The sequence below is a fragment of the Oxyura jamaicensis genome, chromosome 6 (genome assembly GCF_011077185.1).
Source record: "Oxyura jamaicensis isolate SHBP4307 breed ruddy duck chromosome 6, BPBGC_Ojam_1.0, whole genome shotgun sequence".
Taxonomy (NCBI): domain Eukaryota; kingdom Metazoa; phylum Chordata; class Aves; order Anseriformes; family Anatidae; genus Oxyura; species Oxyura jamaicensis.
In genome coordinates this window covers 32,421,151-32,447,450 of record NC_048898.1, presented here as the reverse complement: position 1 = coordinate 32,447,450, position 26,300 = coordinate 32,421,151, and the positions used below count along the sequence as shown (strand labels likewise).

General features: G+C 47.4%; 2 protein-coding genes across 6 annotated transcripts in view; one reads left to right on the top strand and one right to left on the bottom strand.

The window, feature by feature from the left end:
• The window catches only part of CTBP2 (C-terminal binding protein 2), a 51,226-nt gene extending 45,113 nt beyond the window's left edge, over nt 1-6,113 (top strand). For all 5 annotated transcript variants that reach the window (XM_035329283.1, XM_035329287.1, XM_035329285.1 and 2 more), the window contains exons 4-9: nt 1,398-1,604; nt 2,198-2,412; nt 2,789-2,919; nt 3,454-3,581; nt 3,910-4,027; nt 5,847-6,113. In XM_035329283.1, coding sequence (XP_035185174.1) covers nt 1,398-1,604; nt 2,198-2,412; nt 2,789-2,919; nt 3,454-3,581; nt 3,910-4,027; nt 5,847-6,027 — 980 coding nt within the window. In that variant the 3' untranslated portion in view covers nt 6,028-6,113. The remainder of the gene's footprint in view (nt 1-1,397; nt 1,605-2,197; nt 2,413-2,788; nt 2,920-3,453; nt 3,582-3,909; nt 4,028-5,846) is intronic.
• Nucleotides 6,114-10,192: 4,079 nt separating this feature from the next.
• Nucleotides 10,193-26,300, bottom strand: part of ZRANB1 (zinc finger RANBP2-type containing 1) — a 37,414-nt gene continuing 21,306 nt past the window's right edge. Inside the window, exons 4-11 of the mRNA XM_035329282.1 lie at nt 25,976-26,163; nt 24,216-24,369; nt 22,632-22,703; nt 21,844-22,042; nt 18,834-18,954; nt 17,851-17,980; nt 13,062-13,291; nt 10,193-12,109 (exon numbers count right to left, since the gene is read on the bottom strand). Of these exons, the coding sequence (XP_035185173.1) occupies nt 11,891-12,109; nt 13,062-13,291; nt 17,851-17,980; nt 18,834-18,954; nt 21,844-22,042; nt 22,632-22,703; nt 24,216-24,369; nt 25,976-26,163 (1,313 nt within the window). The 3' untranslated portion in view covers nt 10,193-11,890. The remainder of the gene's footprint in view (nt 12,110-13,061; nt 13,292-17,850; nt 17,981-18,833; nt 18,955-21,843; nt 22,043-22,631; nt 22,704-24,215; nt 24,370-25,975; nt 26,164-26,300) is intronic.

Sequence of the window (26,300 nt, the reverse complement as noted above, 5' to 3'; positions counted from 1 at the left end):
AGAGAGTCTCAAATAGTCATTCCTAAAAAAGCAGTTCTCAGTGTAGCGAATTACTTGTCTCCGGGAGGAGAACGGCGTCTTCTCGATGTAATGGTTTCTTCATGTTTTTAACTCTTATTGTTATTATCCATTATGACAACGTTCCGAGGCTGTGAACATCAAGAAACGAAAAATATAACGAATCAAATAACGGGCTGCTGCAGCATCGCCCTTCTTTTTACACTTAGCAAACTGGGTGGCCAAATGATGTGGCTTAGAGTAGAAAATGTAATGACTGCCCACAGACGTAGCCTAAGGTTTAGTGGGAGCTGCTTTCCGTAAGGTGGTCCCGAAGCCGAGCAGTACCGACGTGCAGCACCTGGCCACGCGCTGGTGGCCGCTGCGGGGGTGGCAGACAGGAGAAGCACCCCCGGAACGGGCGCATGACGCCAGCATTGAACCAGTTGCTGTGGTTCTCTCTTTATCTCCCACTCTTTCGTGGTTTCGGCTCAAAGGCCCCCGGACAGGAAAGCACTTAGGTGCACATTCATCGTAAAACGTGTGCTGGAGCCGACGGGATGTAAGCGTGTGCTCAGCTGCTTAAATGAGAGGACACGAAACGAACACACTCATGCTTTACGGGATCAGAGCCTAACAGGGGAGCGGTCGGGGAGACATTTCCAGTTAACTTAATACCCGCCACGGCGAGCAGAGAGGCGGCGGCTGAAAATGCCCCTTTTGTGGCGGGGGAACAAAAGCCCCGTTATGGAGCGCGGCGCCCGGGGGCGGCCGCGGTGCTGGGCTGGGAGAGCCGTGCTGGCGCGGCCGTCCCCCGGGAGGGACCTCCCGAAAGGGCCCCGGCGCCACGAGGAGCGTGTATTCTGTGCTTCTTGCCGGGAGCCATCACGTCCTGCCACAGAAGCGTTGGCATCAGGGTCGAGGCTGTGCTGGTGCCGCCGGTGCCGTGGTGGCGATGGGCACCCCAAACCTTGCCGCAGCTCCTGCGCCTCCACGGCCACGTTTCCCCAGTCCATTTATAAATCCTGGGGATGTCAGGGCAGGGTACGGGCTTCGAACAGCCGTGGTTACTCGACCGCTGTGGCTCTTTCTGGTTGAACCACAAAGCCTCGCCGTACCCGGAGCTGGCCCTGCAGCGCCGACACGGCGCACCACCACGCCTGCGCGCTCCTCTCCCTCCGCAGGAGCTGGTCCCTAAATAACGTGGTGGCTGAACAGTCTTTTTGTGGAACAGGGGGGATTTGGGCCAGCACGATTTAATTCGCTTTGCAGGTGGATAAGACTAACCAAGGATATGGATCTGCTGGCTTGGTTTTTGTTTAAAATGTGATAAAAAAAAAAAAAAAGGTCCGGGGCTGCCCCTGAGCCACGGCTGTGCCCCGCGCTCTGTCCCCCTGCAGGCATCGCCGTCTGCAACATCCCCTCGGCCGCCGTGGAGGAGACGGCCGACTCCACCGTGTGCCACGTCCTCAACCTCTACCGGCGCAACACGTGGCTGTACCAGGCGCTGCGGGAGGGCACGCGGGTGCAGAGCGTGGAGCAGATCCGCGAGGTGGCCTCCGGCGCCGCCCGCATCCGGGGGGAGACGCTCGGCCTCATCGGCTTCGGTAGGTGGGCGGGATGGCTCTGCTGGTGCTTCAGTGCTGTAAGAGGGGCTGAAATGAGCACTTTTGTGGCCGGAAGCACCGGGGTGGGTTTGGTTAACCCCCATAGATTGGCGTGACGCAGGGGGGACGCTTTCTGGTCGTATTTTGGGGAAGGGGCTGTGCCGCGTAAACCTCGGCTGAGCCCCTGGAGGTGTGCTGGGTGAGGGACCGGTTCAGGCTGGGCTATGGAGTCCCTGTCCCCAGAGCATCTGGGGGGATGTCCCTGTCCCCAGAGCATCATTTTGGGGGTCTCCTGAAACACTACGACGTGGTGATGTGTGGGTTGCATGCCCCAGCACCGCAGCCGTACTGAACCTGTGCTCCCAAGCCATGACGGCTGTCTTAGCCACGTGTAAGTCCTTCAGCAAGAGGCTGGAAGATAAACCGCCCACAAACATTGCCTAAAAAAGAAATAAATAAAGTCTTCTCATATATTTTTTGGCTTGCTTTGGTGGCCAGAGCACCTCAGTGGGTTGCATTTCTTCCTGCAGCGCCCCAACCGGGGCAGTGGCAGCTGGGGCGGGTTCAATTAAGTCTCTTTCCCTCGCACACAGGTCGCACTGCCCAGGCGGTTGCAGTCCGAGCCAAGGCGTTTGGCTTCAACGTGATATTTTATGACCCGTACCTGCAGGATGGCATAGAGAGGTCCCTGGGAGTGCAGCGAGTCTACACGCTCCAGGACCTGCTCTACCAGAGCGACTGTGTCTCGTTGCACTGTAACCTGAACGAACACAACCACCACCTTATCAACGACTTCACGATTAAGCAGGTAACGAAGCAGCAGAGCTGCTCTGCAGGCACAAACCACGTCTCGGTGCTGGGTGTCTGTGGCCCCAGCCCGTGGGCTACCTCCAGAACATGGGCTTACCTCGTGTCCCCTGGGATTTACGGGGCGCAGCGCCTTCCCCGGGGAGCAGCGCTCCGCTCGGTGGCGCGGAGGTGGCTGCGGGCTCGGGTCGTGTTTGCTGCCACCAGCCCGCGCTGTCCATGCCACCGAAACCCCTGTGCCCCAGAACGGGGCCTCGATTGCAGCCACAGGGGTTTTGCTGCGGGGCAGCGTGCCTGGGATGAGGGTACAGCCCCCGGGGTGCCTCCCGGGGCAGGACCAAGCGCTGACCCAAGCACTCCCTCCTCTCTCTCTCCAGATGCGGCAGGGCGCGTTCCTGGTGAACACGGCGCGTGGGGGGCTGGTGGACGAGAAGGCCTTAACTCAAGCCCTGAAGGAGGGACGGATACGAGGGGCTGCGCTCGACGTGCACGAGTCGGAACCGTTTAGGTAAGGCCCTCGCGGTGCTCCTGCCTTCTCTTCCTTCCTTCCTTTCCTTCCACAGCTGCAGGTGTGCAGCCGGGTCAGTGCCCACGCACCAGCAGCAGCCCCTCGCAGCACCCATGGGCTGTAGGCTGGCACAGGGGGGAATGTTTGGGGGCTTCAGGGAGCTTAGAACAAGAAACGAGCTGCTGAGAGCAGCCTTACTGCTCCCGGGTCCAAGCGTTTTCGCTTGTGGGCTGCTGCTCCCTTCTCAGGGATAACAAAGAAGGGGTTGGCTATAACGAGGTGCGGCTCCTCGCACGGCACGCAGGGGATGGGGTAGTGTTAGTGGTGTCCTTGTGTTTTCTGGAACAACTTTTAATAAAAAGTGCTCCCCCAGGGAGCTAACCCCACAAAGTCCATCCCCCTCCGGTGGGTCCCCTCCAGCCCAGCAGCCACGGCACACTCAGAGGGCATCCTCAAACCTTTTTCCAGTCTTACCACCTTTTATTCTCTTTTTTAAACGTTGGTTAATTTTTTCTTTCCCTCCCCTGCGCACAGTTTTGCCCAAGGCCCGTTGAAAGATGCTCCTAACCTAATCTGTACCCCGCACACCGCCTGGTACAGCGAGCAGGCGTCGCTCGAGATGAGGGAAGCTGCTGCCACCGAAATCCGGCGCGCGATCACAGGTACCCGGCCCCGGGGGGAGCCTCGGGGGGTGCCTGAAGCAGGAGCCCGAGGGCACAGCTACGGCTTCGCCCTGCCCTCGTCCCAGCTGCAGACTGTGGGGTCCAACCCCAAGATGATGTTCACGATACTCCAGCAAGAGGGCATTTCTCTTGCCCTAAAAAAATGTCCCCATCGTTACTCCGGACGGCGTAGCTCCACGCCTGGCCTTGCATTCTCTTCTCCTCCTTTACACCAACAAATGCAGTGAACTGGAAAAACTGGAGCTTATTGCAGGGCGATAAAACCAGGGCGTGCCTGACACATGCTTACCTTTCGTCCCAACTGCAGGGCGCATCCCAGAAAGCCTACGGAACTGCGTCAACAAGGAATTCTTTGTCACAACGGCTCCGTGGTCAGTAATAGATCAGCAAGCAATCCATCCGGAGCTCAATGGTGCCACATACAGGTAAGATGCAGAAAAGGACGGCCCCCGCTTGCCCAGCGCAGGGCTTCCCAGCCACGTCTGGGGTCCCAGCCACAAAGGGAGCACGAAAGCCCCGAGCAACACGGTTGGATGTCCTGAGCCGGTGGCTGCGAAGCCCCTCACGGTGGGGACCTGCAGTTGTGCCCCGCCGGGCTTGCCACTCAACCCCAGTTGTATAAAACCGTGCACGTTTCCTGATGCTGCTGGTGGGGGGACAGCAGCCGCCTGCATGGCCCCTGCAGAAGTGCCAGGACCCCCAGACCCAAGCAGGACATAACTGACACAGCAAAAAATGTAACTGCAAGCTGCTTTTGCAGCTTCCCAACTGACAGAGAACTGCCCCGCAAAGGCCAGTCTAGAGCTTCGTGGGAAGAGCTGGAGAAAAAGGCCTGGTGATACAAAAAAAAGGGACAGGGACACAGACAAGAGGCGACAGATGTCAGTGGCAGGGAGGCGCAGCAGTGCCACGGGTACAGGGAGACGGCCACCACCCCCCCGCGCACATTGGCCATTGCCCAAGGGTTTACAGAAACCAGAACAAATAACTGGGTGCAGAAGGAGATGGGCTGGGTTCCTGGCAGCCCTGGTCACCGCTGATGCTCAGCTCAGGTGCTGCCTGGGGTGTCCTGTCCCACCCTGCCCTCCGCTGAAGGGGCTTAAAAAGAACCCAAAACCTGCGTCAGCCACACTTGTGTGCTTCACCCTCCTCTGGCCCTAGCTTCTGAGCCGATCCTGGCTCCTTCCGTCAAGGACGTTTGGTTAAGTTTAATTTGTGCCTAGTTACTACCAGGGTACCAAAGGTTGCCCCAGCTCAGAGGCAGCAAGCTCAGCTTTTCTGGAAAAGCGCTCTCAGATCCGTGTGCTCCCAGAGCGCACCATTTGTGTTCAGACAGCCTTTGAATAAAGTTGAGACAACAAAGTTCACTCTCAGGGGTTAAGATTTCAGTTCATCCAGCTCTTCTGGGAGACGCCGGCTCTGGCCCAGGGGACGTGGGCTCAGCCACACTCGCCGTAGGATCGGGGCTGCAGCCCTTAGGGCCCGTGAGCAGCTTGCAGGACAGAAGAGCCGCAGTGCTGTGCAAAAGGATGCGTGGCTGGCCCCCACAGGTGTTTGTTATACCTGCTGGTGCCTTCTCCTTCGGCTGCCCGGCAGAAATGTGTGTCTCCTCGTGCAGTTAAGCCACACCACGTTATTGCCGTAGTGCGTGAGATCACAGCTCGCGTGCATCGTTTTAGTATTAAGCCTGCGGAGCTCAGGGCAGCAACGCAGCACGGGTTTGGGACAGCCTGACTGCACTGAAATGCCCTGGTAATTAGTGGCAATATCGACTGTGCTGTCAGCGTCCTCGTCTCCCCTCTATCCCAGGGCTTCTGGGGATTGTTACAGGTATGGGACAGCGATCTACATAAACAAAACCTGTTCCCTCCCCTCTTAGAGCCCTACTTTGGGCTTTGGCACCACGCCTCCAGCAGTGCCACGCGCAGGTAATGCCGTGTAGGTGACGGCACCAGCGTTTATCGCCACCACTGGTAGTATTTCTGCACAAAGGGAAGGATCAAGACGCTGCCAGCAGGGAAGAAGGGACGGGTCATGCACGTGAAATGGGCAACGGCCACGCTGACCCACAGCAGCGCTCATTTCACTTCGAGCTGTCCCTTCTAATTTAGCAAACAAAAAGCTGTAGCAGCAAGGTGGGATCTTTCTGCTCCTCGTTTCCTCCCCGTGCTCGCTGGGCGATGGGCCCTGCCCGCAGCACGCGGGGCCCCGACAAACCCTGCCTCTCTGTGTCCCTCCCGCCAGGTATCCCCCCGGGATGGTGAGCGTCGCGCCGGGAGGCATTCCCGCGGCCATGGAGGGCATCATCCCCGGCGGCATCCCGGTGACTCACAGCCTGCCCACCGTGGCGCACCCCTCCCAAGCTCCGTCGCCGAACCAGCCCACAAAACACGGGGACAACAGGGAACATCCCAACGAGCAATAGCAGCTAATTTAAAAATCCCTCAATAAACTTGGGACCAAGAGACATTGGAAAAGAAGTTATACACGAACTGAAAAAATAAAAACGAATTTGATACGGAATTTGTAATGTTGATTTTGGACAGATGCATCATTGATGTTCCAGTGTTAACGACCAAGTGATAGCAGTCAAGACTGGGGAGAAGCCCTGAAGAAGTCACCTGCGTACCGAAGCGCTGAAAACTAGGACGTGAGACATTAATGATCGGCTTCTGTTATTGTGTGTTAAGTTTCCTTCATCTGTGCATCAATCACATGAATAAAACTAGATTTTTTTCCCCTCGATTCCTTGGGAAGAGCAGGGCTTCTGCACCTGTTTGCAAACAATTGCAGTGAGCAATCCTTACCGAGTTAACATAGAAATTTAAGAGGAAACCATTATGTGGCTTCAGCCCTTTCCTTACTCTCGTACCCGGTCACCTCTCCTATCAGGAGGCAGCGATACCGGCTCAGGAGCGGAAGAGAAAAAAGCTCAGATCCGTTTCGGGGTCCCCCGGGGCCGGTGACGCGCGCCCGAAGCTCTCCCGAGAGGCGCGAGCCGAGCTGCAGCCACCCCGGCCGGGAGCTGCAGGCTGGGAGGGCACCGAGGGCTCCCGGCCCCGGCCGCTGCCCTCCCAAAATCCCGAAAAAAAAACCCAACGGCCGGGCTCTTCTCTGCCCCTACACTGAATAAAGTAGCTGTGCATCCGCCTGCGCCCTGCAATGATGCAAGAAAAACAAAAATATTAAAAAAAAAAAAAAAAAAGAAGAAAGTATTATTTCGTTTCACACACTATTTGTACTCAAATCTATTTTCTCAGTTTGAAATCTGCAGCTATTTTATCAAGTGGAAAAGTCTTGAGCTGGAAAGGGTTCAAGAATAATGTTGCATTTCCTTATGTCTCAGGAAACACTTTTTATGGTAACTTGTCAGACTGTCGATGAACAAAACCCACTTTTTTAGACATTGATAAAAGTCTTCTTTTCTTCACGTGCTATTTTATACAAGAACACTTCAGGACGTGTTATTAGATGTGACTGATTTTAACAAATCCTATTAGATTTGTATCAACTAGTTACATGTTATATTCATAGTCTTTTGTGAATCATCGCCTTTTTGTTTTTGAGATGGCCAATTTTGAGCCTTTGTATGGGTACATTCCTGTTTCTGTGACAAAAAATCTTAAGCTGTCCCAAACAGAAAAGAAAAAAGAAAAAAAGAAGCAATGGCTATCAGCTGTTTTGTTTTAGTGTGTTACCGTTCCTGTATTTGTTTATTGTAAAGGTGGACATTTAGCGTTCAGTGCAGTTTTCAATAAAAAGTGATAAAATTTCTATAATTTCTGAAAGGCAAGAGCTCTCGCTGCCACTTCACTGACACAGGGCACGCCTGGCGAGCTCCCGAAGCACCCCGACCCCGCCGTTGTGCTCGCAGCCTCGTCCCCGGCTCCGACCTCAGCCCCGCTCCGGCCCCGCCGTGCCCAGGGCGCTGCCGCCGTGGCTTCCTCCGGCGGGCTCTGAGACGCGCCGCGGTAACGCAGCTCAGGTTTGCTGATGGCCGGGTCGGTTCTAAAACGGCACTGCTGGGGAAAGCCGTGCTGAATTTAGCCTCGATCCCAAGCTGCAGGGTTACCCTAAGTACCAGTGAGTGTTGGCGGGTTGTATGTAAAGGCGTGTGGGACGGCGCTTGTAGGCTAAGCAGGAAAGAGCAGGAGGGTTTCCATCGTGCTAGAAGGGCAGCGACACCTCGCACTCGTTGTATATACTCGAGCTGTAAGGCGTTGATGAACTGCTAGAGAACAAAGCCGAAACGTGCCGGGGTGGCAGCAGCTGAAGAGCGGCCAGGTCCTCCATTCCCACCCCGTCTTTTAGGGGTGCCTGCACGCACCTTGGCAGGCCGGCAAAGAGCCCAGTCTGGAAAGGGACTGTGAAAAAAGCTGAAACCAAGAAGGGTCTCGGTTATAAAACTCTGTATTTTGTTTTAAATTGAGCTGAAAACTAGTTACCAGCTTCACACATGTTAAAAAAGAGGTCGCCCCTCGTAGATGTGCGGCCGCTCGCAGAGCACGCGGGTGATTATCCGTGACCACCAAGAAAGCGGAGGGTGGAACAGGTTAGGGGCAGGGGTCGTATCTAGGAAACACTACGTAAAGGAAACGTTTTTGCTAGGGTTTAGAATCGTTTTAAAATAATGCAGTTCCAGTGCTTCCCTTGGCTTGCAAACAGCCAGTTGCATGGCAGAGGGGAGCAAGGATGTTCCTGGGGGGCAGGTCTCAGACCTGCAGCCCCACGAGGCAAGGGACTTCCAAACCCTGGGCACGGTGGGGTCCGTCCATACCCAGCCTCCTCTCAAAGCCAGGGCAGCTTCTGCTGCCGTGCTGCGAGCTGAGCGGGGGGAGAAGCCAAGAGGTGCAGGGAGTTACAGACTACAGGAAGCTTCCCAGGGCCGGCCGGCCGCGTTGTCCCCCTCCCTGATGGGGATCACGTAGCGCAAACAGCAGCGAGAGAGCCCAGGTGAAGGCAGAGGGAAGGAGAAAGGGGGAAGCATCGCCACAGCACCCGCAGAAGCAACAGGAGGAACCAGGCTGCAGCTTTCAAGGCGGGAGTTATTAGGCAAGGAAAGGGGAGATGAAGAGTTGCTGCTCGAGATCTGCGCCTGGTACTCCGCTGCCAGCCACGGGGCTGCCTTCATGCCGGAGGAGGGCAGGCAGGGAGGGAGGCTGCTGAAGGATGGCAGGGTAGCTTAGAAGCAGCAGCTTGAAGGTGACAAATGCTAAATAAAGCCACAGCAACAAAGAGGGGGTGCAGGGACACTGCTGGGTGAGAGGGGAAAAGGGAAAAGCAGCAAATCAAGTCTCCACCTGCACACAAACCTCTCTTGTTAGTGGTGTGAAGAAGGGCTGTGGGAGTTGCCGTGAGCCATGCAGCAGGAGTCTGGAAGAGCCCGGTATCACTGAATTTTAATGTATTAAAAACCAAAGAGATACAGGGATTTTCACTGAGGCATTCATAAATAAAACCAGAAAAATGACCAGGTGCGAAGGAGGTAGCGATGAAAAGCCAAGTCCTGTGCTGGGCAGGCGGCTGCTACTGTGAGCAGCACGGGCAAAGTAACACGGGGAAACAGAGCTTTGTAGGTACTTGGCTGAAAGAGCAGAACTTGCCGACAAGGTGCAAGGTGGCATCTGCAAATTCCTCTTGGTATTTGTAAACTTTCACGGCTGTAAGCGAAGGAGAGCACCCATTAACATACACTGACTACTGGGCTAGCACAAAGCCGGGGTTTGCATCTCTTTAATCTACAGGTACATGAGGTTTGGATTTACTTTGATTCTGAAAAAAGAAACTTCACCAGTTCCGCAGGGAGCCGGGAAGCTCGTTAACCTGAACATACCATTTTACAGCACATCAGAACAGAACAATAATGATTAAGAAAGCCAAGAGCTCTGAAGTACCAGGACTGTCCTCTCATACCAGAACTAGCTAAGCATCAGAGAGCACGGTGCATGCTTTTTAAAACAGCTGTAACTGACTGCAGGGGGAACTTCCACGTGCCATGGAAACGTGGCGGTGGGACCGAGGCGGGCTGCCCACGTACAGCGATACGAGGTAAGGAAAGGCGTGCTGTGGAGCGTGGCTCAGGGTACTTTTCACATTAGTTATTCTCCCCATGTCACAAGGAAGCTTTACTTCCTTAAACGGAACATTACTGCAAAAACTAAGAGGGTAACGCTTCGCACACCCCTTGACGTAGCCTACCGAAGGTCAGAGCTTATCCCGCTGTCCGTTCAAATGCTGGTCTGTGCGGGGACGGGGCCCTGGGCGAGCTGGGATGGGAGTTCACAGCGAGCTGCTTCACCCATGTCCTTCACCCTGAGCCACGGGGACAGGGCTGTGCAAGGAAACCTGCCCACGCACGCTGCTCAGGCCACGTAAAATCCCATCCCAGCTTACCCGCTGCTCAGCTCCCCTGATGGCAAAGCTTTACGTCATCGGCTAGACAAAGAGTAACAGAATTTACTTGCAAGTTAAGAAAAAAGGACGAAATGATACCAGTTTAGAAAGCAAACTTGGAACAGGACCATATGCTTGTCAAAAACCTCTTCGGTATCAGCAGCTTGCCTATTGAGTTCAGGTAAACCAGACGTATATTGCAGATAAACATGCACTCTTTTACCTGAAAGTTTGCGCATGCACCAATCAGAGGAGATAAAATGGCCAAAAAACGTGAAGACATCTCATAATAAACCTCCATGAAATCTGTGATGGGCAAATTGCTAAGTTAATACAGTACTTCATTATTTCGAGACTTTTGGTGTCGTCACCAAGTTTCTGTAGGAGTTGTGCACATTTCAACACCACCTAAGCAGCATTTGGAAGAAAAAAAGCAGCAAGTTCCTCCGGGTTTCCATAGCTCTCAACTACATACAAATATGTGCTATGGGGCTTCGTTCCAAATTCTAATTAAAACGATTTCAGCTACTGCAAGAATTCCTTATTTCACCACCACACCATCCAAAGTGCTTTTCAAGAAAACCTGAATTGCACTGCATACGTAAAAACTGGCGTTAACCTTTAGTGTTTCAGTGAGGTTTTTAGATAAACTTTATCCATTACAGGTTACATGGCTAAAGTTATCAAATATAATAAAATTTCTACTGGAGAATATACTCTGAACTTACAATCTTAGGAACTTACATAAGTTTAAGTATGGCCACATCAATCAACATGCAAGAAATTCCCAGGCTTACATACTGAGAAATATATAACAGTGCTTTTACAAACAACTTTAGCATAGTTTCTTCTTTTCAATCAGAACTGCCGAGTGTATTCTCACTAGATGTGATGACCAAGGAGTAACCCTTTAAAAAGATGTGTTTTTTTTTTTTCATTTGCAGCAATGTTTAAGGTGAAAGAGTAAATGATGCAATGATATCGTTTGTATCACAGCAAGACAGAAGTTTTGACGATACAAAATTATCGATCGTGTCCGAGTTGGCAAATTTCACACAATTTGGTTTCGTATCTGCTCACTGGGAAAAGAATCCATATATTTTAGGTCACTTCTCTGAATAAATATTCTGAAGTATATTGCAGGGAATCTAGTAACTATTAAAGGAAGGAAAAAAAAGACCAAAGAACTTTTTCAGGAAACAAATCACTTCACGCAATGAACAATTTACCTTCTCTTCCAGTTTGTTTCATAGTGTTTCCATTTTATTTCGTGGGCACAGCAGTAACTGAAGAATTAGTAAATAACGAGTGTGTTTTTGCTTATGACTTGCTGTGGATATTTTGTGCAAACAAAAAGAACCTCACCACCTGACCTGGGCACTAGTGAGATTTCACATCAAAGGGCCTTTCACAGAACTGGGTCAGAGTATCTGAAGGTGATGTAGAATCCCATGTTCTACTGGGAAAGAATCTCAGAGGGAAGAGAAATCCACCTAACGTGTGCTTTCGTAAGTGCCCTTATTTGAAAAATTTCTTTGCAATAATTAAGATGCTGGTATACTCTTCCTATTACACAACCTCTTACACAACCACATGCGGTACATTTATAGACAGATTTACAATCAGAAAGAAAAGTGTTTGTGTTTTTTTCCTGTCTTGATAATAAAATTAGCTGTTTTGTTTCTTTTTCTTTGTTTTTATACAAACTGTAGTCCAGCCCATTTTGTGCTCTCCACGCAGCAGATGAGCTTCTAGACTCTCCCCATGCTGGTTAGAAAAATCCCTTGCAGCATGTTTCTTCTAGAATTAGGTCGTTCCACAACGAACAGCTACAGCACAACCCTAACTCCAGGTCAGACACTACGTGCTGGTAACTTCCTTCCCACATTCCACCATCATTCATCGTCGTCATCCTCGTCTTCCTCGCCATCGGAAAGGGACGTACACGGGCGGATCTGGCGGTAGCGATCGAGCCACTTCTCCACCATCTGGGTGACGAGAGGGTGGTTGCGCCGCCGAGAGCTCTTCTGCATCGCAACGAGAACCCCTCCTTCCGTCACGCAGCAGTCCAGCCACTCCCGAAGCAGCTTTTCTTGCTGCTCCTCGTTACCTATCTTTGGGGGAGAGAAGACAGGTTGAGAACGAGGCCTGAAACACTACCAGCAGCTCCGCAGAAGCCACCTGTGAGGTTCTGAACCTCCTCGGTCAGGGGAGCAAGGCAGCTGCTCTTCCAAGCTAACAGTATCGGCATATGACGATGCAGCAGCTCGTTCTCCACACTGGGAACTGACGCACGCTGCTCTTTCAATCACAACTTGAAAGCTTTGATAATGTGCTCCAGCTATTTCTCCAGCCTGATTTTTTTCAGAACTGGTGTTTCCAACATAGCTGTCCTGTACTGGAATCAGTTGTGAGAAGCCGATTATTTACAGAAGGCACAATGCGTAAGGATGACGGGTCCTACAAGAGCCTTCTGTTTACAAAGCAGCTTTTAGGAGTCTAGCGGTACTTCACACAGAACACTTCCTCCTGTAGGACATCACTAAAAAGGTAAAAATATCCCTCCCTAGACTTTGAAGTTCATCCTTTTTCTCCTTCATTTACAAGATGCTCGCTTTTTGCGATGACTCAGTGTTTCCATCCCTTCCCCCCCCCCACACACACTTCAGTGAACTGGTTCCCTGTCATCACCGTAGCTATTAAAGAAACGAGTTGTTTCGTTAGGAAAAGGAGGCGCTCCATGCTGGAAATACCTGCCAATACTTATGCTGCATTCGTTAAAAAGCATTCAGCCTGGCATTAGTGTCAGAATCCTCATTTCTAGGTCCTTTCAAGGTACGCTTGTATTTATTTGCACAGTGTATTTACATTCAACTTACAGAACTATCAAACATCAAGGATGGGGGGAAATATCTGTCAGAAACAGCTCAGGTGATGGGAAGGGAGCAGCACAGCCTGTATTCCCTACAGTACTTGACCTGCAAAGCCATCCGGAGCTACAGAGCTTGCTGAGGCCACCACCTCGAGGCAGCTGTGAAGGCTACCAGCCGCACGAGTGGCTCTTACCTCTTGAGCAGAAAGGAAGTGAATGTGCAATAGTTTCCTCTCGCTGTCCACCAAGGGCAGAAAGGTAACGGTGACATCGTCATCAGTGTTGAGGTTAGCACCAGCACCTCGATTGCCATACCCGTCGTTCTCCATGGCAACCAGAGCGGAGAAATGGCCCCTCGTGTAGCCCAGAGCAATGGGACTCTTCCAGCAGAAGCTCTGTTCCCACAACAAAGGCAAATACACACCTGTGGAGCAAACAAAGGACAGGACTCAGAGCTGCATGAAGCATCTTCATCCGCAGCTTCTGCCTAAACAGAGAAAGAACGGGAGGAGCCTTCCTGGCTTGGTTACACCACACCAAGTCACAGTGCTCAGAACGGCTCGTTATGATGGGGTTGCCATGAGATCGGACCAGGGGATCCACAACTGCCCGAGTTTAGGCAGAAAAGCCATTATAATTCCACCTGCACCACGTTATCATTCCCCTGAGATTTATGATCTGTTGCATAGTGATTAACAAAGACTAAGGTTAGAAAAGTGGTCTGGAATTTTGCTAAAATTAGACCCTATAAAAACATACGTACACCTATATAAATCATATTCTAATCACAAACAAAAGCTACAGTTACATGTTTTGTTTTCACCAGAACAACAACTCTACCATCTGCTTGCAAGGAACTCGTATTAAAGGAATGTCCTGCATGAAGCATTATTCAGCATCCAAGTATGTGGCCCATCCCCGAGACAATTGGGCTTCTCAGCAACGTTGTATAAATGGATTAAATCAGCCCACATCAACCACATGTATGGAGGCTCCATACACAAGAGCTGACACTATTTTGCTCACATGTAAAAAAAAAAATCACTCATGTCACAGGCTCTAGAAGAAATTGCCGTTTTTTTCCCCTACCCTTTTTAGCACTAGAGCCAGTGATTCGCTTGCGGTGCGGCAATAAACCCAGAATAAGGCTCAGAATAAACCCAGAACTCTTTTCTTCTAGGAACATAAACAATTCTTGGTGTGTACGGCTGCAAGACGACCTAAGCCAAAGCATGCCTTACCTTGTGACAGCTTTAAAATAGCCGTGCACAAACTTAAGTGCACACGTAGCATAGCAACCTTTCGTACTACAGCTGCTGCCAGCAAGACAGGAGCAGGCGCTGCAGCAAAACAAGAGGCTTTGCTTCTCCTCTAACATCCATGGACATGGCAGGGCAGCAGGAAAATGGAAATCTGAGGCAGGGGGTGGCTTTGGAGGCTTCACCCAAGTTTAGAAATCAATTTGCTTTGCTACAACAGAAACTGGGGGGGCTACCAGTATTTGTCCTTTTCCCCTTCCCCCCATTCTTTAACTGGGGATCAAGAAAAATCTCAAAGAGTTGGAAAGACACGTAGGTAGAGCGTTGCACAAGGTTTTATTACAGAAATCTAGATTTGAGGACAATTCCATGGCCCATCTCCTTCACTCTCCCTTCCTCCCATCCCCTTACTACAGCAAAGTCTTGCTACAAGTCACTGCTGGACCCAAGAGATGCAGAACAAGGGCTAAGGTTAACCAAAGACCGCTTCAAGCCTTTGCAAAGGTGTACCCGAATACCTGGTCAGAGATCAAACGACACTGAAAATAACACGTTAAATGTAACGAAGGCGGTCCCTCAGTTCCTGGACACTTGTTCTCTGCACATACTTAGACAAGCTACTTCACATTGCCCCCACCCCAATCTGTAGTTTGAAACATCAGTGAAGTGATGCAGCACTGAGGCTTGGCAACTCGTTTCCGAGCACTTGGTGCTTCATCGAACCCCTCTGGTGCTACCTGCGTGTTGGCTAGGTCACTTGGTCCTTCCAGAAGGAGCAGCACCCGCAGGGTGACTGCTCATCCCTTTCATCCCACGAGTTACAAGGAGCTATCGTAACATCCCACTCAGGAGTGGAACTGATCTGTTTAGGTCAATGGAATCTCCACAGAATTCAGCAGCTTTGGGGGAATGTTTTTTCCACTAACATTTGGTGGATCTTTGTAGAAATGCCAGGCGAATGCCTTCCCCAAGACAGATGGCTGCGTTACGCCTTCCACCGCTCCTCAGCATTACGCGATGATCTGCACGAGATGGGAAGCTGAAGCAGTGCCTGGGAGAATATCTGGTGCTCTTAACATTTATAAGAGCAAATGTGACATAAATCGAGTCGGCAGGGTGAAGACTGAGATTAACGCCACATAAAATAAAGAGCAGGGGCTAACACCTACCCTGGCAGCCATCCACGCAGGATTTTGTTTCTCATACCTGATCTGATAGTTTCGGTCACCTTTTCTCCTCTTTAATTTTACAAGCTGTATATTCATGCCGCTGAGTACACACAGCTAGGCCAGGAGAATACTTCAGGCTGGGTAAACAGATCTTTCACTGTCAGAGCCTTAATATTTAAAGGAGCTATTTAAAGGCGCATTAACAGTCAATTGCCATCCAGGTAACACGCCTGTCGCTTACAGGATTCACAGCAGATTCACAAAACCCTGAGCACGCCTCAAAGCTGCTGAGAAGGGGGCACTTGCTAAACAGAGCTCACAAGCACAGAAGAAGCCTTGTACCATCTCCGGAGACCTGTCTCAGCAGCTTGTGCTACCCCGCATGCAAACGCCGTACAGCTACTTGGTTTCAGCTGTGCTGAGCATTTAATTAGCACACATTAACCACAAAAATGCGGTTGGACAGGGAGAGAAGCAGCTTCAGGTCATTTGACACAGGACTCCTAAGTTCACCTGTTCGTGGTGTTGTGTGTCTGGACGGATGGATGCAGCTTGTGGCAGGCACAGGTCATTAACATTTGTCTGATTTAATTCCTGGAAACGGGTCTAGCACAAGGCTGTCCCAGGCTGTGAACCAGAAGGTAACCAGGTGCAACAGAACTATTCCAGCTTGTTTAGGCTGTAGCACACTTACTTGCCTCAATGCCCAATTACAAAATAAAAACATTTTGCAAACCACTCAGCCTTTAAGGTAAAAGCAACAAAAACCTGAAGCGTGACATCTGTGTGTGACTGTTCATCCCCAGCCTACACTTCCATCATCTCAAATAAAAGATAACACACAACTACGTGTAACAGATTTTACACTCTTCCAAGTATCTCACTTCCCCATTCCTCACATAGGACACTTGGTCACTACCCAAAACTTAGAAGCCAAACAGCTTCTCAGATTTTCTGAAGACTGCAGTCTCCAGAAAGTCTTCAGTAAGCAGTTACATTTGACTGTAACACCACAGGCTGGAATTTTAATTATTATGGGTTTGCCACCTTTCACACTTACTTTATTCTTAAATAATCAAAAGGGGCTTCTAGATGTGTTTCAGGAAGCTCTCTACCAAGCTATAAACAACGATGCGTTGGTGCAAACAACTGCAGGGCAGTAGCCAAGCAGATACACTTGAGGCCAAGAGGATGAACCCTGGGCAAAACAAATGCCCTAGTGCCCTGTACCAAAGCTGAAGTGCTGGACTGAACATTTCTCTTCAGATTTGTTTACTGCTGAGCATGTATAGATGCTCTGTATCCCCTCTTGTTTTTATCCCTGTAAGTTTCCCTGTAAGAGGGAAATACTGAAGTGTCAGCATCTAAGACACAGGCAAGTCACCCAAACACTTACGTGGCCTTTACAGCAGAGTATGCTTCTTTAGAAAGCTACGTATATGAAAGCAAGACTGTGCTGGAGTCAGCTAAACAAAATAGCACCTTTGTATTTATCTTAAGGACAGCTAGACTGCCCCGAAGAGGATGACAAAGAACAGCAAGGATCCAACCAAGGTGCCCCAAGTCATGGCACTGGCTGAGGAACAGGTCAGCGTTCACATCGCGCTTGCTGGGCAGTGAGTGACTGAAACCTATCAGATGGGATTTAAGGACTTCCTTTCAGCTCTCTCATGGAATTCGCTTTTGCAGAAAATAATTTACCTTATCAGTTGCCCCGTGTTCTGTAATCACACGTGTGACTGAGCTACCTAATCTGATACCTCACACAATAGGCTGCCTGTAGTGTGTGAACAGAACCCCTTCCTTGTCGGCCCCATGGCATACGTGCAACTAAGTGGCCACCTCTTTCATCAAGTACCGAAGAGTTCAGCTTTATCATTCTCCACCCTATTTTAATCTCTCCCCCTTTGTGTACCCCAGCCTCTCACTTTGAGGGCAACTCCTTTTCACTGTTCTTTAGGGCTGCTTCACAATTCTCCTCCTATGGTGCTGCAGAACAAGGCACACCCCTCTGTGCTGGAAAAAACACTCAAATACATTAATTACTCTTGAGAAATTATGCCAATACAAAGAATACAAACACCTTCTGCCTGCCTCCCCCGGGTTCATGAAGTACACCGGAGAGCATCCTTCCAGAAATGCTAAATGCAAGGTAAAGTGAGCATTTACAGCTGTTGCTGCTACCACCAAGCAGAATTTCCAATTCCATTTGTTGAGCCTCCTGTGTCTTACAGCAGCACAAACCACACAGCTTCTGATAAGTTCACACCAACCAGAACACTTGAAATAAGTTATAGGCTAAGAGCATGCTGCGTGGAGGTCAAATGACTTCTTTCATGCTGTGGTTAAAAGGCAGCATGCCCATCACAGAATGAAAAACTGAAAGTTTTGTGGGGTTTTTGTTCTTTTTAATAGCAAAAGAAAGCTTACATCAAATGCAACTCCACCCCCTTTCATCTAGCAGCTTGTATCATTCTCCTTTCAATGGACTTTATGTTCACGATTAATAGCTAAACATTTTTTAATATTATATTCTGAAAAAATGACAGGCTTACCTTGAAACCGGGTATATCCTAATGTTTCTCCTCGGAAACTCTTAAAATATTTTACTCCATAAACTATAATTGGTCTTCTAAGGATATGTGCAAGTACAAAAATGTGTGTCTGCTCCAAACTCGCTCCAGGCTGAACCAAACATAAACAAAGAGAACATTGGAAGAAGAACTTACTCTTTCTACTTTGAAATTTGAAAAACATTCTCCAAATTGAGACAGAAAACGCTTTTAAGGGTGATCTGGTTTGACAAAAATTGAAAGAGTAAAAGACTACTACATGTCAGTTATAGATAAAAACATTTCAGCTTGCAAAATAACTTGATTATCTGTAATAATTCTTTGTCCCCTCTCCCCAATTCAATCTCCCATCTCATTCCACAGTTAGTAGTGAAGCTCTGCAAAATATTTAGTCTAAAAATAATTCACTTGTTTGGGGAAAGGTTGGGGTAAATATCTTTTGACAATGGAAAAAGAGCAAATCCAAAGCAAAATGATAGGAAAACAGCAACAACACAAAGCATACATATACATGCTTTAGAAGAGCAGCTAAACTATTCCTGTAGTTGGAAGCTTACTGAGATGCAACTCTCATTTTGGAAGGGTGGTGTAAATATCAAATTGCCAAAGTCTCAATAGTTTAAGCTTACCAATTTGCAGGTACGTTCTAGGAGATACGTGTTGCAAGAGGTAGGCTATTAAGCAGACCGTTATGTACTACTTTACTCTCCAAACTTCATTTTGACACTAACATAACCCAACTTTAATACTGTACTGTGTAATAGTACAATCAAAAAATTTAAATGAAGTTCTCATCTTGGCTGGAAGAGCCTACTCAGTAATATCTTACGATCACTGGCCTGAGAGGAATGTTTTTCTTTGTAAAAGAAAATCCTTATTCCTGAAGAGCACTCTGAGTTCTTAAAATTTCTTTTCAGACAGATTAAAATATCCTTTTCAACGGCAAGCTTAAGAAGCTTTCTTACCTGGCTTGCAAGAGAGAGTATGAATGCCCAATCTTCCTGCCACTGTTCCTCACGCAACGAGAAATGTAAACCAAAGCTTTGGGAATACCACGATTCCCATTCTTTCCAGCGTGTATAGAACCTAAAATATGGGGGGGAGGCAGAGAATGGTAAAGAAAAATATGTACTGATACAAAAACACATACTGTATGTCTGATAGCAGTATTCAGCCCTTGTAACCCCTTATCCCAAATCTGTAACTAACAGGAAGATAAATAGCATACATCAGGAAAATAGGTTTGTGCGTGGTTTTATTTTTATTTTTAAGATCTTCATGAGACTCCATTTGCTAATCCTCATTTAAGAAATCACTTGGGATCACCTTGTCTACAGCAAACATGCTGTAATAGATGCAAGCTCCTAACAGGCTCCTGGCTAGTTGGATACATCTTAGAATAGCTTTTTTGAAGTCTTATTTAGCTTTATTTATTTTTGAAGTGTTGACCTATGGCAAACAAAACCAAGATGTTCCATTTCATGTAAGAGAATTACTCACTGTTCTCACACAAAATACAGGTATTCTCTTCTTTAACCCTCTCACGTGCCAATTAACTCCAAAGTGCCAGCAGATCAACTTCAAAAATACTACATTTAAGAGGCAGAATCTGTTTTATTTCAGCTTTTGGCACCAAGAGTAGGGTAATATTTTATGAGAGAGATAAAGCAGCATGGATTGAAACGGAAGAATTAAATACCAGAAAATGCAACTGATCCCATTTACACTCATTTTCTACATCATAAGGTTTTAATTTGTTTTATTAAAAATTAGCACTTCATATGCTACTTCAGTCCCAGTGTTTTATCTTTCTTAATCAACCACACAGAGAAGTGACAAAAGCATTAAGGAGCATATGCTGGCTTTTTAAATTTTAAACTCCATCCAAGGACCAGAGCTTCACAAAAAACAAGGGTTTAGCAAAGACTGCAAAGCCAAGTTTTAAGCAATGCCTTCAATGCAAAAACAAAGAAACCATTCTGAAGTTCAGCTTATAATGAAATAGTCATTGAAACAAACTTGTTTAATTAAAATCTGAAAAGAAAAAAAAATGATGGGGGGAACCTTTCCTGTGCTCTCTCAGTAAGGATGTCATCATCCTAAAAATCTTGCTGTATCTACCAGCCTTTGCCAACCAGGCTGGTTTCCCCAGCTACTGCTAAAATCCTTGCACATTAAGACCTACTACTAAGACATTTTGGTAGGTTTATGTGCATGCTCACAATAATACGCGCATAGGGCATCTTCTGGATGAATCCAGATCTGTTTTCACCCAAACGAGGCCTCGGGCCCAAGCTGGAGCCCCAGGGGCTGCCCCTGGCCCCCAGCAGCACGTCTGTGCTGGGCAGGTGCAGCAGCCCTGACACAGGCTGCCCAGAGAGGGGCTGGGGGCTACTCCTGGGGATCTTCAAACCCACCGGGACCTGGGGCCGGGCACCCTGCTCAGGGGGCTTTCAGGAACCCAGGAAGGAATTCTGGCTCAAGTCTGCTATATTATCACCATTAAAATGCGAGCTGGTTCTTTAAGAATTTCCATCTAGAGGCAGATAAGTTCCTATCAAGGACACAGCTCCGTAGATGTCTGTACTAGAACCTGTGCTGATTTTCCTAATGACAAACTAGTAAATAACATTATGCAGGCTGAAGGTAAGCAACTGCATTCAAACAGCTAAAAAGGTGCATTTGAACCAGATAAAAAACACCCGTGCTTTCAATATGAATATTAAGCTCAGAATAAAAAGCAACTTTTGCCTAGAATATGAACTGAAAAGCTTAACCAGACTTACTACGCTGTAAATAACAAGTGTTATGTTTGACACAACAGTAAGCCAACAACAGCTCGCGTTAACGTTTTGAAACATTGGTTTAAACCTCTGTAGCTTGCTGCATGTTTCTGCATACCATGCTTGTTTTTGTTACCATAAAGAACAAAATCTGATCTATCATAAATTTCTGCTCTGGCCTTAGAGGAGCTGCCTGTGAGGCCAGGCACATTCCTGCGTGGTCAAGATGCACATTCCACTGTAAACAACTGTAAAGCAGTGACAGCCATTTGGAGAGATGATCCCAGGAAAAGAGCAAAGCACCTCTCCGCTGCATCCAGCCCTGGAGTGTTTCGAGAAACAGCAAGTAGCTGGGGGCAGCAATCACAAAAACTACTCATACCGATTCCTACAGTTAAACTTTTTTGACTTCCTAAGAAAGGGGAGGGGCTTTCTCTCTCTAGCATGCTGGCTGATAGAGTTTGTCCTTGGACAGAACAGAAGGAATCTGACCTCCTCTGTCTTTAGTTTTCACCAATATCCTGCCTTAGTGCCACTGCACACTTGGTGTTGGTGTAGACCAGCTGGGTTCCAACTACAAAAGTTCTTCTTCCAGAGGCAAACCACGGTATGGGACTAAAGCAGGTTGCCAGTGTAAAACACCTCAAGTTAATTGAGAAAGATAAGTTAATTCTACAGCCAAGAGACAGCAGTAGTTAAATGCCAACACTCTGAGCTTCACTGCCATTATCTGAGCAGGCAGAACAGGAACAAAAAGAGCAGTACTGAATAAAGCTGTAACTGAGCAGATGGAGTGAAAATACTGAAAGCTTTACAGAGGAGTTAAAGGCTATCTTCTAACAACCTTCCGCAAACTGTCCACCAACAGCAGCAAGACACAGCTACATGATCTGCATTGAAGTATTAAGAAATTCCAGTAACTGCTGCGAGTGCACTCCTGACAAGCACCCAGCGTGAAATACTTACTTTTATATGCTACTTGCTGAAGATCACAAACCATCGCTGACGTCAGGACACCCAAGTTTCCAGTGGTGTGCTTAAAGTAAGCTAGAACTAGATCACTGCGTGAATCACACTGACAACATCTTTGATCCACAGAGCCCAGAACAAGTTTGCCTTTTTTGTTGTTGGCATACTACAATCAGCTACTGTGCTACGTGGAAAGCTGTCTCAAGTTGGCATAAAAACTTACCAATGTGAGCAGTCGTGTAAACTGTCGTGAAGAGCTTTCCGCAGCACTGAATCTTTGTCATAAATGCCCCAAGTAGCTTGTAGTACTGAATCAAGCAGGCAGTCCCCTGCAGTCCGATTCCAAAGTGCATATAACCTGCTGTCCAAGCGGGTGCCCAGTTCCAGCGACCAGTTAATGATGGGAGATTCCTCTTCTAGCTCTGCAATATGACAGCGTCTTAAAACCTCATTTGCTTTTGAAGTCACCGAATCCAAACAGCACATTAATGGCACAATCTCACCAATTTACCCCTTTACATGAATAAAGCTGACTTTCCCTCATACTACAAATATAGATGAAATACAGCAGCTAAAGGAACTTCCATGGGCTACCTACTGTCAGGAAAAGGAGAAAGACATACGCTAACCTTAAAGAAACATCTCATCAATTGCTTAAGGATTACTACCAAAGAAGAAAACTGTTCATTTTTCTTTAAAGAGCTTGTGACTTGAAGCTGTAAAGCTAAAAAACAAGCTAACAAAAAAAGGACACACAATGAAATCCAAGGATGCATTATAAATAATTTCTAAAGACTCCATCCTCAAAAACACCATTCTCATTCTGCCTCTTATATAGAATGTAAACGTTAAAATAATTTCAGGGTGGAGATCAACTTGAAATCATCAACTCTATACTGAAAACACAACTTCAGGCAGTAATGCCACATTTACACATGTGCATTTTATTGAAGAGAAACATTCTCTACTGATGAGCAAAGAGAAATTCTAGCCATTCTCCAGCACGCTTACCTTTCTGAACATCTCTATCAAGTACTTCATCAAATAACTTCTCTTGGACTGTGGGCGGTAAGTCTTCAATATCTGGAAAAATTGAAAGAAAATACAAAAAAATCACTTAATGTTACCATAAAAGAGAAATGTTGCCAGTTGATGTTCAGGAGAATTTATGTAACAGCTTTTGCTCTGCCATCCGTAACGTCTTTTTGTAAGAACTTATCTTTCAGATCTGTCATTTGTGATCATAGGCTTCACAGAGCACACTACTTTAAAATAGAGATCTCAGACTGACCGTCACACCTTTTATGCAGAAAGGATCATCACAGCACATGTGGAGTAGGAACAGATTCCTCTGAAGGCAAAAGTGAAGTAGAGAATCACTCTGAGGTGGAAAAAGAGCATTTTCACCCCTCCTATATTTAGGACAACTTCAATTCAAAATAGCAGTTCTCCTCCTTTCTGGAAGTCTTCCCCTCTCTGGTCTCGCCCAGGGGACAGGTCCTGTTTGCCAAGGGACTTGGTCTCGTACAGAAGACCAACTTTTAGTCATTTCATGTAGGCATCAGCAAAACAGTTTAGATAACCCCAGTGGTCTGCAGGCCACAGCTTGCAGGTTAGAAAACAAAATGAGAAAGCTACAGAGCTGGGGCATGGGAAGTGCCAGTACCAGCAACTGGTCCAAGAGCTTTACAAACAGAACCCGCAGTTATACATCTACGGTAAAGAAAGGTGAAGTTGCATAATGGGAGAAACTTTTGTGATCCCTGTATCTTGGCAAACAATCAGCACTATGACACACCTGCTACAATTCCAACATGCTTCTTTTTACAGGGCAAAAATATGTATTACATACCTGCACACGGACACGCATAAGGGACTCTATATTGTACGGAAAAGGTAAGGGTATAGAAAATAAGACAGGCTTGCAACCATTTAGCCACAGGAGGTTCCAGACAGAATTCTTACAGTGCTACTGCTTTATAAAAAGGACAGATGAATGTACTCACTTGTGGAATTTACATCTATGTATTTCTTACCTCTGGTAGTACTTCTATTAAAGGGAAACAGTTAATGAAGTTTTTTTTAAAAAAAAACTAATAATTTTTGTTGTTGTTAATGGGCAAGCAGTTGAAAAACGTTCTCTTGATCTCAGAGTACCTCAAAGTATTCCTAAAGTGTTACTGCTCTAATCAGTACGTAACTAAAAAAATAGCTCTGGGCCTTATAGTAAAGGACTGAAAACTAACATAGCTATGGGAAAAATCCTGAGAGCCCAGAAACATCTGAGCTCCCATCTTTACACAGCCTTTCCTTACATGACTCAACTTTTCTTCCATTTCCTCATGTCTAAAGGACACTTCAACCCGTACATCATTCCTGTGATGTGGACGTGTGCACAACTGAGTGCTAGTAAGGGAATACAACTACTGGATCTTCTACCCTGAACTATTAAAAAAAACAAAGCCTACACACACCCCACCACCCTCAGAAAGTCAAAACACATCCAGAACAAGCAACTCTCAGCCAGATCGCAAAAACAATTCAAACAGCCAAAAAAACCCAACCACCTAGCAGCAAGAAGAATTTCAGAGCTACCTGCAGGTAACGTAAACGTTACAAGGTCAGTCAGAAAATAGCAAGCGAAGTCTCCCTTCCGTTGATGAAGAGATGCAGCAATTTCGCGACGAATTTGTTCTGTGACCTCTGGACACACCATGGCAGGAATGCACTTGGCTGCATGCTGTGACACCTGGAACATAACGGTATTGTTTCTAGTTAGGTATGAAGGCTTGGAGTCATCTCCATCAGGGGAAAGGGTTTTTTTTAGTAAGTGCTGCAATGAAGGTATAAGCATTGGTACTCTGAAGGATAAAATGCACAGTTAGTCTCAATGAATTAATGTCTCATTTAGAACGTAGCTGATAACATAGAACTGGCTAAAAAGCTGTTCAAATCAACTAACTGAATTAACAGATGACCGCTTCCAGTAGAAACAGGAAAACAGAAAGCAGCAACAGATAACATACCTCAAAATTTATACATGAGCCCAGACTACATTTAACATTACAGTTCATTACCATAGCACAAACAGTTGCCTAATGAAAGACTTCCCAAGAGTTCAGGTAAGACACATTTCTCTGGATTCTACTCAGAGGCAGAAGGAACTCACACAGTGATACAGGGCAAGTGACACGGGGGTGACACTGGATATTTAAACAAACCTTTAGAAGATATTTTCTCTAGTTAATACCCTAGCAAAGGAGGGCATCGCTACGGCTCAAACAGTGCTAGACATTTTCACAAGGACTCTGTTAGGTATTTCTAGCAAGTGATACTCTTACAGAATTTTCTTTAGTTTTATTTTTCAGCAAACTAACTTTACCCACACAGAAAACTATGTGAGCTGCACAAAAAGTACTGGTGTTAGTCACATGTAAGTATGTACCCATCAAGACTTTAGGTCCATCCTTCATCTACTGCTTAATTACTCAACCCTATGCATTCCATCATCCTCATGCACTTCTTCCGAGGCAGGCTGCTTTCCTCATGAACACATGCTTCAAAATTGCATTACGCACCAAAACAGGGAGGGCAGCAGGCAGGCAGAATAAAGGAGGGGCAACAGCAGAATACAATTTTGTCTTTGATCAGGTAAGAAACCAAGTCAGAGAATGAAGAAAACCAAGAAACGTAACAATAGCTATGGGGCTCCTAAGAGGGAAAGATGGACCATGGACAAAGTGGGCAAGGATCACCAGAAGTGAGGTACTCCAGAGAAAAAAGAAATGTGAGGTACTCCAGAGAAAAAAGAAATATAAGGAAGTGGAACGTGCCAGGGCAAGAAGACAGAGGAACCAACTAGTCTATGCAACAGGGAAGAGTGGAAAAATGCAGTAATTTTGCAAAGCAAGGTATTTGCTCCCAAGAATCCCAGGGAAGAAAGAAAGGAGCAGTTGATTGCCAGGTAGACTTATTCATTAACAAAACCCAGAAAAAATTAAGCTGCCATTGATCTTAGTGTTCTGCCTTCGGGGTATTTCCTCTCCCCCACCCAAAGCACAGGAAGCCACACAATAGCTGGCTTCCACCGCCGGTGAGGTCAGAACACGTGCCAAGACTGCACGTTTTAATAGGCAAGCTGAATGTCCTCAAGACCACCAGATCCATACAGTTTAACTAAATTCGCTTCTTAGGGGGAGACGTCAAGAGCAAAAAGGCACAAGGCAGCAGTTCATAACCTCTAACAATGTCAGTGTCTATCTGCCGGCACATCAAGTTACATGTCACTGCCTGCAAACAATGGCTCCGTTACATAAAGTTCCAGTGCACTCCATGCAGCAGCCCAAGTAACTCACCTCCGTGAGCAAAATCGCTAGCATGTCTTGTCTCTGGAAGCGTATCGCCAGATGCACAAGCGTGTACCCGACATCAAAAGCAGAAGGACGATTTAGCAGGCGTACTTCATCTGCAGTAAGCTGGCGGGCAATGTCTCCTCCTGATGACTTGTAAGCTTCAACAGCAGCTAAATCACCTTCTACAACTCCTGAAGGGGGAGTAAACAATTGGAAATCAATTCATCTTAGATAGTAAATGGGCTACTCTGGATCAAGCCCTTATTTAATACAGTTTGCTTCTACATAGTCTAATGCAGACCTAACACATGAAAATCAATTGAATATC